The 16,181-nt window shown below is 35.7% G+C and overlaps 1 protein-coding gene across 3 annotated transcripts in view; it reads left to right on the plus strand.

The window, feature by feature from the left end:
• Window positions 1-2,035: 2,035 nt before the first annotated feature.
• prkd2 (protein kinase D2) overlaps window positions 2,036-16,181 on the plus strand; it is a 64,457-nt gene continuing 50,311 nt past the window's right edge. For all 3 annotated transcript variants that reach the window (XM_063016338.1, XM_063016339.1, XM_063016340.1), the window contains exons 1-2: window positions 2,036-2,944; window positions 10,977-11,115. In XM_063016338.1, the coding sequence (XP_062872408.1) occupies window positions 2,621-2,944; window positions 10,977-11,115 (463 nt within the window). In that variant the 5' untranslated portion in view covers window positions 2,036-2,620. The remainder of the gene's footprint in view (window positions 2,945-10,976; window positions 11,116-16,181) is intronic.

Below are 16,181 nucleotides of genomic sequence, written 5' to 3' on the forward strand. Positions count from 1 at the left end.
TGCATCGCTGCTTTCACATCATCATTACATGAAAATCTTATTCCCCTTAAAGCTGGAAATCTTTAAAAATCAGTAGTGCTAAGTCCGGACTATAAGCTCTCTCAGACACGACCACATTGTTTCCAACTAAAATATAATCATTATATATAAAATCTGGCATTAATATCATTGTTTTTCTTTGTGAACCTTTATTACAATTAGGAAGGCAATAATATTCAGTGTTCTGAAAAAGTATAGCCATATTGCCATATTGAATCTTTGGTATATATTCTTGTTCTTATGAAAAGAACAAGAATATATACCAAAGATTCAACATGGCAGTCGTAGTATTATTATGTGGGGGTGTTTGCTGTCTGAATACAGGGAAAGCTTTTTTAAGGGAACAGTGAAAAGTTTTTAGGAAAATGTTAGCTTAAGCCAAAGCACAAGACAATGATCCAAAACAGTAGCATGTTACGTCTGAATAGGGGAAACTGAACATGTAGCATTGTAGTGACCTAGTTGAGGTCCTAGATCCAATCTTAAATGAGTAGTTAATGGCTGTCAACCTAGCAGTATGTTTAATTATGAGCAGTTTAGCAAAGCACTATGCTACAATAAAAACAACAAAAATCAATTACTTATTTACACAGGTCATACAGGTAGGTGTTAGACAATTTTGTAATGCATTTTTTTTTTTTTGCCAAAACTTTTTTTTACTCAAGTTGCCTTCAACATTCAGTTATATTAAAAACAATGCATTGTAGCTCCTGTAGTTTAACTGTCTTTTGTTATTAAAACTGTTGCCAAAGTAAAATGAATTATTGTGTGGTCGGCATAAGACTAAAGAGAGTGTAAAGTGTATACAATTGTTTTGGGGAGTTTAATGCATTGTTACATTAAAAGGTGTTAGAAAGACTTTATGATGTTTTTATTTGTACATAATAAATACAATTGTCTGCTGGTGATGCACAAGGAATGACAAGTAAATAATGTTTGCTGTTTCAGATTCGACAGCGAATTCTTAAATGCCATGAGCTCGTTTCTTTGGGAGATATAAAATGTATTGCATTCACTGAGATGTATTTGTTGACTCAGCTAAATCAAACAATTCCTTTAAGTAAAGCCATGAAAAAGTTTTTAATTCTGACGCACCGTTGGGAACTGGGAACTGTCCACCTTATTTCCTTTTCTGCTTAAGGTAAGCCGTGAAAGCAGCCAATCACAGGTTTAACCATTGACGTACCCCGTTTCACATGCAGATTTGATTTGCGCTTTATTAGGTGCCTAAATAAATAATAATAATAAATAGATAGATAAATAAAACAGATTCATATACATTCAAAGCTTTAGTAACCTGTTTTGAAAATATATTGAGTAAGAGTATAGATTTTTCTTTTGAAATGTAGTAAATAAAAGTAAAAAAGTATTAGGTTACAGAAATACCTAAAGAATTCTTACTTTGCCCGAGTGTACCACATATGCCATATGAATGCACTTAAAATGTGTTTAAAATATTTATATTTATGTTATTTTGAGCACCTTAGAAAAAAGAGGTAATTTAAATACATTTCCCACTTTCCATCGTTCACCCATATTTTTACGAGATGGCAAACCTATATAATTATTGTTCACAATTTCAGCTGAACCGAAGCGGTGGCTAAGTGGGTAGCACTGTCGCCTCACAGCATAAAGGTCCGGGGTTCGATCCCTAGGTGGGGCGGTCCAGGTCCTTTTTGTGTGGAGTTTGCATGTAATGAGTAACTACCGTTTCCTGTCATGAATGTAACCAAAAGTGTAAAAACAGGACGTTAAAGTCCTAATCTTAAACAAACAAACAAAACAATAACAGTGGTCAAATGCGTTTGTTTTTATTTATAACTATTAAAATGAATAGCAATATAAAACCCGTTAACAGTGACAGCTGTTTTTTTTTATTTTCCCCATAACTAATAATTTATTTATTTATTTGTGTTAAGTGTAAAAACAACGCTTACAACAAAAGGGTGGGAAAGAGCGAAAGGAGGCGGGACACATGTTGCTGTGGGAACAAGAACTGCTTTTCCATCCGATTGGCTAAAAACGCAGTCTGTCTCTGCACTTCCTCCTTGCTCAAGTTTAAAAAAGTTTAAGGTGGAGACAAAAAGAAGGGCGTGTGATTCGTAATATACACATTGTAGCGTCAAGAAAACGGAACAGTTGACTTGCAAAGCAAGCTTAACCAGGCGTTCTTTTTTGCTTAGCTATCGCAATTACTAGGAAGCCATCTTGTTCGGACAAGCCTTAAAAGTGTTGTTGTCGTTTTAGTTTGTTTTGTAGTTACTGTTACAGTTTAGATGTTCCTCTGATTTTAAAGCGCTTTGGATGACGAAAGCAAGTTGTTTAGCATTTGAGGGTTAATGAGCAGGATTGTTTTTGTACGAAATCGAAATGATCCATTTTGGTCATCGGCCTACTTCCTGAAAAGAAAAGGATTAATAAAGCAAAAAGAACAGAAGAAACGGCGAATTCCGCATTTTGGAAAAAGAATACATTGTATGTTCCGTTGGAGACACGAGCGTGACCACAATTTTATGAGTAAACTGTCTCGACGTGTATTTGGGCACCCTTACACCCCTTCCCTACTTGACTGGTTTTCAGGATGGCCAATAGCAGCCCTGTAATGCCCTCATCACCCCTGTCCCAGGTGTTCTTTACTCCAGGCGTCCCTTCTCTTCCTGCGTCAGTGGAGACACAGAATGTCAAACCAGTATCACTACCTGCTGTATATAACTCGAGCTTTTCTGCTGCAGAGACAGGGTTATCACAAGGGTCAAGCGGCACCAATATGTCTCTCTTGCCTTCCACACCGGCTGGTGTATCCTTTCTCATCCAGATAGGACTAACACGAGAGTCAGTGCTACTGCCCCAAACAGCAGATCTGGCCTATGTCAAACAGATTGCCTGTTCCATCGTGGATCAAAAGGTGGGTTTTAGATTTTTATAAAAGCACTGTAAGCTTTTTTAAAGTAGGCATATTGGCATGTGGCTGCCTAAAAAAAACAAGCCTTCCATTTAATTTTTTTAGTAAAGTATATGTAATGTAGTCAGTTTTATGTAAAATAGGATTTTCAGTACAAGCATTTCTGAGTTTCGGTTTTTATTAATCATATTCAAATGTAAAAAGTAAACAAATCCTGGAAGAGAACTGTTTGTCAACATGCTATTAACATTATCCCTATTTCTTCTTTCTAAAATCGTTTTTTAAAAGTCATTTTTAAATTGATAAGACTACTTTGTTAGTTAATTACAAAATATGTTGGGGGTTACCCTCTTATAAATTCCTAAAAGCAGGAATTTGTTGTTTATTTCATACAAATACGAATTTGTGGAAAATGGGAAATCTCCTAATCACAATTTCATAAAATATAATTTCTAAAGCATTCTGTTGTTAGTTGTACCCTTGTTTATGATCTAGCTTGATGTCAGAATGTGAAATGAGTAGTTACAGGTAACGGTGCATATAATGGTGTCAATTTGCATGGGTACAGAAAGACTTGCATAACCAGAGTCTGTTTGCTGCTGCATTATTCTGTTTGAATAAATGTGGAATGTTTAAAGGAATGGCCACTTATGCATGCCACTGAATTAAAAGCAAGAGAGTTGAGTAAGTGAGTGCAGCAAACGTTAAGAAAAGTTATCTGTCTCTTAAAGTATGTGTGTGTGTGTATTGCCAAGTTACACAAGCACTAGACTGATCAGCTTTTCCTTTGCTTTTTTGCCTTAATCGTTTTGTCATTAAAGATATGTTGTATGCTTTTCAAGTCATACAAACAAGTCATGTTTATTCTTTTATTTGTAATAAATTAGTAAAACCATTATAGTTTAAATATTGTGCTTTATCGCATATACAAATTTCCTATTGATTTTAACTGCCGTCAAGAATTTTTCACCTTCTAGAGACCACAGGAATAGTATTTCAAAGTAGCTTGTTTACTGTCCCTCTAATTGTGTTCATCCATCTTGTTGCTGGCCATCTTTTTACTCTTTTACCTTTTATTCTTTTTAAATTTATTGTTTTTTTTCTCATAATAAATAGTAGATAAATAAGATAGCTTCAGTTTAATTATATGGGCTTTGCATAAAAGGTTAGGTTTGATTCAGTCTAGGATTTATTTTTGTCTTCTTTTCCATCCAAGGTACTTTCAGTTTTCACCAGCCCAAATTTCAAAGGCAAAGAGATTGTCTCCACTTTTTATTTTACAGCTTTTCACCAGTTCCACATTTTTATTATTGGTAAAGTTATTGGTCTTTTTGAAATGACATACCCTAATTAAAACACGTCCATCTGCTGTATTTAGTAAATGTACTATGAGTAACTACCATTAACCCAACTTTTAATCTATACCTGACTGTGCCATGCACAGGTGTTACAAAGTAGTTATTGTCATGCACGTTTTTGAGAAGTGGTTTTAAAGTTTTGACTTATCCGTGTAAAAATATGTGTGTTGAAAATGTGACAGCCTTAAACAAATTATGTTTAAAGTATATGACAACTTTGTTTTTATGGCGTTTTAGTGTTTGCTAATTTCTTTATTTATTAGGCCATGTTTTTCTTTCTGTCTCATTATGTCTGTGTTAAACAGGAAAGTGAGTAACATTGGAAAAACTTAGCCATGTATGTAATTTTTAATGTCTTTTTGCCGTAACATTAATTTACAATGGCCTATTTTAGTAAACTGAGTGGATTCTATTTAGTGCCCTTTATTTTCCCAACCCCCTAACTTCTCATGTTACCACTCCCATGAAATGAAAGAGATGCTTTGTTTTTGAGCCCTCAGTAACATACAATGGTAGCTTGTGTGCTGTACTACCCTTTAGCTCTTTCCAAAAGTTACTGTGTATGTGAGGGTTAAGTGTTTGCATAATAAAGTGAAAGTCAAAGTCAACATGTTAAATATACTATTTTAATATTTGTATATTTGTAATTACATTGTTTCACATCTATAACATCAAAACATACATAAAATACATTTTTTAAATTCTGATTCAATTTTTAAGGGAAGGTGTTAAGCTAAAATTATGTGGCCATGTGTAAAAAATGCACACCATTAAACAAATCAACCAAATTTTATTTGATACTTGGGTTTCATTGCCCAAGACACCCAGTCTTGATTATTGCCAGCCCTGTCGAAAACAAACCTCTCATTATTGACTGCTATTCAGCAATGTAAAGTTGGGTAAACTGAACATCCATCACAGTGAAAAAAACTGTGGTAAATCCTCCCAGAATTGTCTGGCATACCAACTATTACAGGAAAATACAGTCACTGTCACAGTGAATTTTGGTGTTCATGATTTAACACTGGAAAAAAATGGTATCCAACAGAAACATGCTACAAACAGTTAAACATGGTTGGTGGTAGAGGTATGATTTGATTCTTCTGCACCTGGGCAACTTGCTAAATCTGAAGGAACTATTTTCTGCTTTGTCCTATTCTAAATCTGAAACTTATGCTTATCAACTTTAGCTATTTTTAATTTAATGTACTAATGTAGGCAATAAGTGCCTACTCTGATTTTCTTACTGCCAGTGTTTGCCAACTAGTGTTATTGTAAAATCAACCCAAAGATTGTGGAAAGAATACTGTAAAAGAGCTTGACTTTGAAGTGTCTAGAATAGCATACATAATAGCCACACTCATTTCACACTCATCCACACTTATCACTTACACATTTTTCACAATTTGATTGTAATGATTGTAATACATGTTCACACTTAATTTAATCGTAATACACATTCCTTCCCCTAAATCAGTTAGTATCACTACTATATTTTGAGGCTGTAAAATGTCTTAACAGTAGAGACAGTAATTTATTTCAGCTTTATTTTTTATATAGATTCATCTATCTGGTTGTATCTTTTCTATCACGTTATTGTAACTACTTCCTTCAGCATTTGCATAAGGTTGTTTGCTGTTGTTCTTGAATCGATGTGCATGTTTTTCTCACCAAAGTATAACCCCAAATCAGAAAAGGTTGGGACAGTATGGAAAATGCTAATAAAATAAAAATGCATTTACATTTACTTTGACTTGTATTTGATTGCAGACAGTTTGAACCCAAGATATTTCATGTTTTGTCTGCTCAACTTTTTCATTTGGTAATATACCTTCGTTCCTGCATTTCAGGCCTGCAACACATTCCAAAAAAAGTTGGGATGAGGGCAAATTAGGGCTAGTAATGAGGTGAAAAAACTAAATTGCACCATTAACCCAATAGCCTTTAACTGCAACAACTGCAAAGCAAAACCTTAGCAACCACCCACTAACATCTAGCATGTTAGCAATTGAACTGCTACCATAGCAACTGCCTAGCAACTCTTAAACAACAACTTGGCACCATAGCAACCACCTAAAGAAAACCTTTGACAACCAATAGCTAGCAACACATTAACATTTGCTACAACAATCACCACTAGAGCTTAATTGTCCACGCCATTAGCCAAATTTAATCAAAACTACCCCAACAGCTAAATACCAGCTCAGCCTTAACCACCCCAGATCGAAGTGTGTTTCATGTTTAACAGTACTTCAGGATTTCAACAGAATTTCAGAACAAAGACAAAATGTTCTTTCTCTTATTAAAATTGTTCTATTCTCAAATTTTCACACTTTCACAGTCCACAGTTTTTGTCATAGAATAACGAGATTTGGCACAAATGTAGAACCCATAAAAAATAGTGCTTGTGCTTTTGGGAAAGATCGAAATGAATGGCAAAGTGTTCAGAAATCATGATTCTTTGAAGTCACTTCCACAGAACACATGCACAGACCCTCTCTCCCTCATTCCCTCAACCAAACCTACATGGACAGCCAAGTAACCCTTCAGTCTCAGCTACCCCAATGCCAGTTACCCCGCAACCCTAATTACCTCAACAGCTAAATAACCTCTCAGCCTGAACTATATTGTAGCCAATTACCCTTCTACTCTAATTACCCTTTAACCCTAATTACCCCAACAGCTAAATAATACTTAAGCCTGAACTACCCCACAGCCAATTACCCTTCAACCTTAATTACCCCTCAACCCTAATTACCCCAACACCTAAATAACCCTTCAGCCTCAACTGCCCCACAGCCAATAACCACTCAAGCTTAATTACCCCAACAGCTAAATAACCCCTCATCCTCAACTACCCTTTAGCCAATTACCCCTCAACCCTAATTACCCCAACAGCTAAACAACCCCACAGCCAATTACCCTTCAACCCTAATTACCATCTTCCATCAATAACCACTTTGTCGGGGTGTGTAGTTGAAACTGTATCCACATATAAATACCTGGGTTTAATGTTAGACAGTTCTTTGACATTTAAGGCTCATATTACTCAGCTCACAAAGAAATTAAAGGTTAAATTAGGCTTTTATTTTAGAAATAAATCATGTTTATCCTTTCAAGCAAAGAAAAAGCTTGTCTGTGCTACCTTTTTACCAGAAATTGATTTTGGAGATGTCATTTATATGTATGCACCCATATCTTATCTACGTTCCCTTGACACTGTTTATTATAGTGCACTGAGATTCATTACAAAGTGTTCGTTTCTTACTCATCATTGTGTTCTTTATGAAAAAGCAGCTCTGTCCTCATTAACCACATGAAGACTAATCCATTGGTACACTTTAATTTATAAGTCTATCCTAGGTTTATTACCTTCTTATTTATGCAATTTTATAAATCGTAAAGAACCTGGAAATTACTGTCTGCACTCTCACACTTTGTATCTTCTTAAGGTCTCCTTGGCACGCACAAAATTAGGAAAACAGGCTTTTAATTATGCTGCACCATCAGACTGGAATATACTGCAGAATGTTTTAAAATTGCAGGATTTGGTGAATTTAAGTTTTAATTTAATTTTAAAAACATGCTTTTGAAAATGGATATAGGAAAAACGGCTTGTAATTGTTTTAAATGATCATTGAATTGTTTATATTATGTAAACATGTTTGTTGTATGTTGTTTAAGTGTAACTATGTATTATATTGCTGCCTATCTTGGCCAGGACTCTCCTGCAAATGAGATTGTAAATCTCAGTGAGATTAATTTCCTGGTTAAATAAAATTACCCCAACAGCTAAATACTCCCTCAGCCTCAACTATCCCACATCCAATTACCCCTTAACCACAGCTTCCAAACAGCTAAATAGCCCCTTAGCTTCAACTATCCTGCAACAAATTACCCCTCAACCAAACCTACCCAACTGAGCACAAGTATATACAGAGACACCAAATACACCAGCTCAAATTCGAAATCATTTTGACCTGCATTCTTTCATTTTTTTTATTAACACTCCTCGTTCCTCTCATTCACTCCCATTCATTTTTACCCCTATTAAAAACACTATATTTTCTTTACCACACAGCCACCAAAATTATGTCCACTTTCAGTGCAGGTCAGCAAGCTCTAATTTACAAACAAAGCAAATGTATTTAAACTCCTAACACCAACTGTGTGATAACAAACACAATCACCTGTCTGAGTAAAGTATTTGCATCCCCACCAACCGCGAACTTGCACAGATCTTTTGTCTGAGCAAAAGTATTCACCCTGCCACCAACTATGTGCTTACAAGCACAATCACCAGTCTAAGCAAATGTATTAACACCCCACCAACTACATGCTTGCACACACAGTCACCTGTCTGAGCAAAAGTATTTGCACATCTATCACCTGCATGCTTGCTCAAACTCAATGTCCAGTCTAAGCAAAAGTATTCACATTTACATACATACCAGCACTCACGCTAGCAACCACATGAAGCACCTTAGCAACCCACTAGCAACAGTTTAAAAATTTCAGTACATCTTAGCAACCACCTAGCTACATCTTAGCAACTGCTAAGACCTGTGTAAGCAATAGCAGGTACCTGGCTCTCTTAAATCTGAATGGAATGGAACTCTAATTCATGTCACTGCTAACATACATCATACACAGCTTTCATACATCTTGGCATGCTCTCCACAAGTCTGTTACATGCTCTTTCACACTGAGTGACATTTCTGCCACTCCTGGTGCAAAGCTTTAAGAAGTTTCATCTTGTTTGATGGCTTGTAACATCCATCTTTCTCTTGATCACATTTCAGAGGTTTTCAGTAAATTTGCAGAATAAAAATGACATGTTCTTACAACACACTGTTTGCACTTATTGTAGGTGTTAAGTTGGACTCCAGAGCTTATTTTCATGCACAGTATGTGTTAATTTGCCTCTAGTGTTTAATCAGTAAACTACTATGTTACTTTGTTATTGCAGCGCGGGTGTGTTTATACAGTCATGTGAAAAAGTTAGGACACCCCATGAAAACCCCATGTCTTTTTGAACATATTTAAACATATGAACATTTGAGCTTCATTTGAACAGTACCGAGAGATGGAGCTTATATAACTAAATAAAAAAAAACACAAGTTGTAAAATGTACAAAACAATGAACAAAAATGGAAATTTATTGTGAGGAAAAAGTTAGGACACCCCCACATTTATTACTTCTTAAAATGTCTAAAATTAGAATCCGGTGCACCACATCAGCTGCAATGATTAGACCATCGTTAGAGGACATTGGAGTTTTATTTAAACCTCAGACATTAGTTTGGTTTGCTCTTGATTGTTGAAGTGAGTGGTATCACAATGGTGAGATCTGAAGAGGCCTTCAGAAATTGTAGATGCAAAACAATTAGAAATTAGCCATTCCACTGCCTGGAAAATTATTCTCAAGTGGAGAACATTTAAAACAATTGCCAACATGGCCAGGTCAGGCCGTCCTAGCAAATTCAGCCCAAGAGCAGACTGCAAGATGTGTAAAGAAGTCTCCAATAATCTTACAATGTCATCATGGGACCTACAGGTAGCTCTTGCCACAGTGATGTCAGGGTACATGCATCTACAATCAGAAAAAGACTGCACAAGTTTCATTTTTTTTTCAACAGGGCAAACATCAGGGCAAGACTAAAGTTTACCAGAGAACACCTAGACAAAGACCAGGACTTTTGGGACAATGTGCTTTGGACAGATGAATCCAAAGTTGAATTATTTGGGCACAATAACAGAAGACACGTTTGGTGCAAACCCAACACAGCATTTGAGCACAAAAACCTCTGTGAAGAACCAACTGTGAAGCATGGAAGTGGAAATTTCATGGTTTGGGGGCTGCTTTGCAGCAGCAGGGCCTGGCAAGCTCTCCATTATAGAATCCACGATGAATTCTTCACTATATCAGAGGGTGCTTGAGGAAAATGTAAGACCATCTGTCCAAAAACTGAAGCTGAAGCGGAGGGGGGCCATGCAACATGACGACCGAAAACATTCCAGTAAATCTACCAAGGAATGGCTCAAAAGAAAGAAATGGAAAGTTCTGGAATGGCCGAGTCAAAGCCTGGATCTTAATCCTATTGAGATACTGTGGGGTGATTTGAAATGGGCTGTGCATGCAAGAAACCCCTCAAACCTCACACAGCTGAAGAAATTCTGCATGGAGGAGTGGGAAAAACTTTCTCCCAGTCGGTGTCAGAGACTGGTAGATGGTTATAGGAAATGTCTAATTGAGGTTATTTCAGCCAAAGGGGGAAATACCAGCTATTAGGGCATAGGGTGTCCTAACTTTTTCCTCACAATAAATTTCCATTTTTGTTCATTACATTTTACAACTTGTGTTTAAAAGTATTTTTTTCAGTTTTATTTGTTTAGTTATATAAGCTCCATCTCTCAATACTGTTCAAATGAAGCTCAAATGTCCATATGTTTAAATATGTTTAAAAAGACAAAGGTTCTCATGGGGTGTCCTAACTTTTTCACATGACTATATATATGCATGTGTGCAAATATATAGCTTATGTAGCTTAAGTGTTTTGCTTTTTATATAATGTATTAATTTATATAATCTTTCTACTTGTATAGTAACAATACAAATATTTTCATATGTCCCTATTATGCAACTACATAGTAATTATTTTGAATTTTTTGGCAGTTTCCTGAGTGTGGCTTCTATGGGATATATGACAAAATCCTTCTGTTCAAGCATGACACAAGTTCCAACAACATCCTCCAATTAGTCAAGGCTTCAACAGATATCCAGGAGGGTGATCTGGTGGAGGTGGTGCTGTCTGGTGAGTATTTGTACCAAATATTACTGTGGATCACATTTGCAATTGTTTTTTTCTAAAAAGTATGTGACAAGGTTTTATAAACTTTAAAGCAACAGGTGGTGTCAGGGCAAGTGTAGGTCCTTTATATACTGAAAAGCCAAACCACAGCTCTGGGATCAATGCTATTAATTTATTTATTGTTTATTTTATTTTCATTCTTTATTTTTACTACTGTACCACTATTTGTAGTTCATTTATTTTTAAATTTTCAAAACAATATAGCAAAACATAAATGTATATAACATTAGTTTTTTGGTAACAAAAATCAGCCAGTTGTTGAAATGATGCAAATGTGTTATTTATATACAGTATAATCAGCCCAATACACACTTTCCACATTTAAATCAGTCACTGTGTTAAAACACAAAGTAAAGATAAGAGAGAATTTAGTCTGTTAAAGGCAGTCCAGGGTGGGGTATTTTTCATACATACTCAGTGTTCCCAACTTGTGTAATCTTCCTACAGAGCCATTCACAGTATATCAATTTTTATTTTATTTTTACCACACTAATAACGTCTCTTATCCATACTATGTGATGGAAGTATAGGGGATATCCAATTAAGAAGTATAAGACGTCTGGCAAGGAAAGTGAGTAAAGATACAATCTTGATTCCTGAAGATGAAAGAGAGACCAATATAAGAATCACCCCAAACAAGGCTGTTGGGCTGAATGGGTATAGGTATTGTTGGGCTCAGTGCAGGTACAGAGAGGGACAAGACCAAAATGTGTGTACATGGTCTGTTGGCGTTTGACAACACCTGTCACATATGGGATGTTGTTATGTATGTGGGAAAGTCTGATTTAAGAAAAAGGAAACTAGAAATCAGTTTCACAAAGTTGAATCAGTTCATCTGGACACAAACTTGTGTCCAGATGAACTGATTCAACTTTGTGGAATTGTGTACCTGGATTATTGCGCATGCATCAACAGATAGAAATCAGTTCGCATTGCATAATACTAGGGCTGCACCTAACGATTATTTTTTTATTGATTAATCTAACGATTACTTTTTCGATTTAGTCTAAATTTATTTACTGCTTTATTTAAAAGAGGTTTATGTGTGCGCTTACATAGAATAATGAAAAACAGAATTCATCTTAATGTTTTAATATTTTCTCTTATCTTCTCTTAACACAATATACACTTCAGGGAAGTATTCTGCAAAAATACCTGCAGTAATAGGTACCTTTATTGTAATGTCAAACATTAAATCTCCCATAATATGGGAGCTTGTAAAATTCAAGTAAAGGAATATAGAATGTCTTTATTTGTTATATATGCATATACAGATGTACAGTACAACAGGAATTTTTTCTTTGCATATTCCAGCTTGTTTAAAAAGTCATCCACATTTCTTTGCTTGACCCTTAAAAAGAGAAACATAAAACAGATCAGAATAACAATGATAGGGGCATAATCATCACTGTGTTGTCAGATGTTTCATCAGAAAAATACTAGATCTTAAATTTAAATTGCTGTGACAGTTTTATTTTATAACTGTATGTCACAGCAACTGTTTACCTGAAATATAGAATCAATATTCTACTTAAAAACTAGACTTCAAACTTAAATGGTTATGAAGTATGGAATTACTTCATTCTGGTGTAACATGTAGTTATGGTAATCAGTGGTAAATGTATTTTTACATCAATGAAGTGCAAAGGACTCAGTTCAGCAGGTAGCAGAGTTAAGAATGCTCACAAAGCTTAACTCAATTATCAACAACAATTCACACCCACTTCACTCCCTGGAGGTGTTTCGACAGAGCACCTTCAGTCACAGATTGATTCCTCCTAAATGCAGGACTGAACGCTACAGAAAATCCTTTCTTATAACTGCTATCAGACTGTTTAACAGTTCACAATAATTCAAATAAATCATTTATAAGAAATACTTACTTCTGTATGCTATGCATGCACCATAAAAAGTTTACATGTATATAGTACCATACTGTACATTTTTATCTTATTGCTTGTTTTTGCACTGTAAGTTAATGTTGTATGTATAAAAGAAGTTGTTGTTGACTGTTGTCTGAGCTGCTGTAACAAAGAAATTTCCTGCAAAGGATCAATAAAGAATCTATCTATCTATCTATCTATCTATCTATCTATCTATCTATCTATCTATCTATCTATCTATCTATCTATCTATCTAATAAATAAATAAAATTACAGGCTGTAGTGACGGGCTGTAATGTTAGTTTGAACTATTCTCTTCCTCCAACACGACATTAAAGTAAACAGAAAAATAAAAAACAGCAGAATAACAATCTTACATAATGCACCGTTGCAGTTGGGGTAAGGCAATGGTGCAGAAATTATGGAGCCCCTTACGGGTCCATAATATGTGAAGAGCAAAATCCGTACCCTAGGTTTAGTAATCCGTACCCTCGGTTTAGTAAACCGTACGCACAGTTTAGTAATCCGTACGCACGGTTTAGTAATCCGTACCCACGGATTTGTAAACTGTACTCTTAGTTTTAAAGTCCGACCGCGGTCACGCTATCTGCGCTACAAGTTTTACTGTGCGCCTACACCCCGTTTTACGGTAATACAGTTGCGAAGCACTGAAGAGGATAAAGCGTCTCTTTACATCTTAATATACTATATATTAGATATAATAATATATATATTGGCAACAAAAGCACATAACATGGTAAAATTATGCAAATGGATAATTTTAAAATTCCATTAAAACAAGTGGAATTGTTATAGACCAATTTGAAAGGTCTAATAAAATAAGCAAATCAAATTATTATCAAAGCACTCCACTTTTTTCTTTAAGAGCATTAACTCTTATTAATGAAATACATTTCAGACATTTTTACTGTAGTAATCTGGGATGATGGGATAGCAAACTTATTAAAAAGTCAAATCAAAATCTTATCAAATGCCACCCCCACAATCATAAAGAACACTAGTACTCATCTTGTGATTTTGAGACTATTTTACCTTAGGAATTTAGAACAATAGGATTGCAAACCAACGTAAAGTGAAATGTACAGTATAAATGTCTGAGCCTCATAAAGTCAGTAAGTAGAAGCAGAAGTATTCTTCAAGAGTCTGATGGGGTGATTTGATAATAATTTGATTTGCTTATTTAATTAGACCTTTGAAATTGGTCTATAGCAATTCGACTTGTTCTAATGGAATTTTAAAATTATCCATTTGCATAATTTTACCATGTTATGTGCTTATGTTGTCAAAATATAAACAAAAGGATGTATAACAAATAGGTAGGAAAGTGATTTTTAAAAATGAACTGTTAGCACAGTAGCTACATGTGTTAATAACCCTAATATATGACGCTAGGGTGAAGAAGTAAATGTAAACAAACTTACTGGCGTGTTTTGCCGACGTGACGTTGAAAATGCGCTCCGGGATGCTTGTGCTTCATGTGCTCGAGCATAGCGGTCGTACAGCTGCGATAAACCATCTTCACTTTGCGAAGTTTACAGAGTACCACATTGTTGTGTCTTTGTGAGAAACACTCCTAAACTTTAGATGCTAGTGTGCGAGTTTTGTAGCCGCAGCTTCCCCAGAGAAAGCCATGTTTTTAGTGGGCGTGGCCATCTTTGCGACGCGTCAACGCACGTTTGTGCTAATTTACGTGTTTCCGTAATCGATTACGTCGACTATGTCGATGCGTCGCCCCACCCCTACATAATACCATGTTTAGCACAAATAGATGATTTATGAACCTTCTTTAGCGAAAAAATTCTACAGCACCTCTGGAATTTCCTCATCTTCTCGAATTTTGATAGTAATAAGGGATCCTAAGTGCAAAGAATTGGCGTGTTCATAAAGCCATGAAATTAAGTCAAGGGTGCAGCCCTAATGAACGCTGGCAGCTTCAGAAACTGCTGATTCTTGCATGGATCCATGCTTTCTCTGTGTTAATGCATGCATAGTGTGGTTTTAATTGAGTCAGAATTAGTGGGATTATATATTAAGCCAAACACATGCCGTAAATGAAAAAACACTATACATTCTTAAGAGCATCTTTGTTTTTCTTAAGCATACGAGAAATCAAAAGAAATCTTGTTCTGTGAATGAAAAAAGTTCAATCTAGTGCTGAAAGGTCTCAGCCCACTGCCATCTTTGGTTTCTTATGTAGCATTCTTTGGGCCCAATCTAGCAGTGGTGCTGAAGTCCTGAAGTTTCCTAGAGTCCTGTGGAAAACATGTTTTCACACCTTTGCGTCCTTTTGGTATTCTAACAATTTGCAAATTATTCTTTCTACTGTAGAGCATGCTTCAAGGTCCTTGTTCTTATCATTGAGGCATTTGCTTGGGGTAGTTAGCTTGGCTATTGTCACTTGTAGATCAGTGTACTGTGCACTGTTATCGGTAGCGGAGTGCTCAAGCTCCCATAGCGTTTCATTGTGGAAACCAAGTTTTTTTTTTTTTGTATGGGACCAATCAGGTTAGAAAGTTCTGGTCTACCAGCAGTAATTCCGGCACGCAGCATTTGCAAGAATTTGTTTTGTTATATAAAAGTCAAGTCAAATTTATTTGTATAGTGCTTATTACAGTGGACACGGTAAAGAAAGACCTTTGATGAGCAAGCCAAGTGCATGGTAAAAAAACTCCCTTATAAATTACAACAAAGAAACCGTGGGAGGAACCTGGCTCACTAGGTCCCATCCTCCTGGGGTGGCCTAGAAGATAATTAAGCTTATTAGAATAAATTAAATATGTATAAATAAAATTAATATAATAAAGAAAACATAAGTTATAGCAAGTTAAAAGCATTAAGAGATTAATTGATCATCCAGATGTAACTCATCATCTCTTCTCTGCACATGCCCAAACCATCTCTGCTTATTTTTGTCTCCAAAACATTCTACCTGCGCCGTCCCTCTAATGAATGTAATGTTGTTCGTCCTTTTCACTCCCAATGAGAATTGCAGAAGTTTTATTTCTGCTACTTAACAAATCATATAACATGCCTCACTGCCTGCAATCTCTTCTTTACCTCTCTACCCCACTCTTAATTACTTTGCACACTTGATCCCTGGTATTT

The sequence above is a fragment of the Trichomycterus rosablanca genome, chromosome 20 (genome assembly GCF_030014385.1).
Source record: "Trichomycterus rosablanca isolate fTriRos1 chromosome 20, fTriRos1.hap1, whole genome shotgun sequence".
Classification (NCBI taxonomy): domain Eukaryota; kingdom Metazoa; phylum Chordata; class Actinopteri; order Siluriformes; family Trichomycteridae; genus Trichomycterus; species Trichomycterus rosablanca.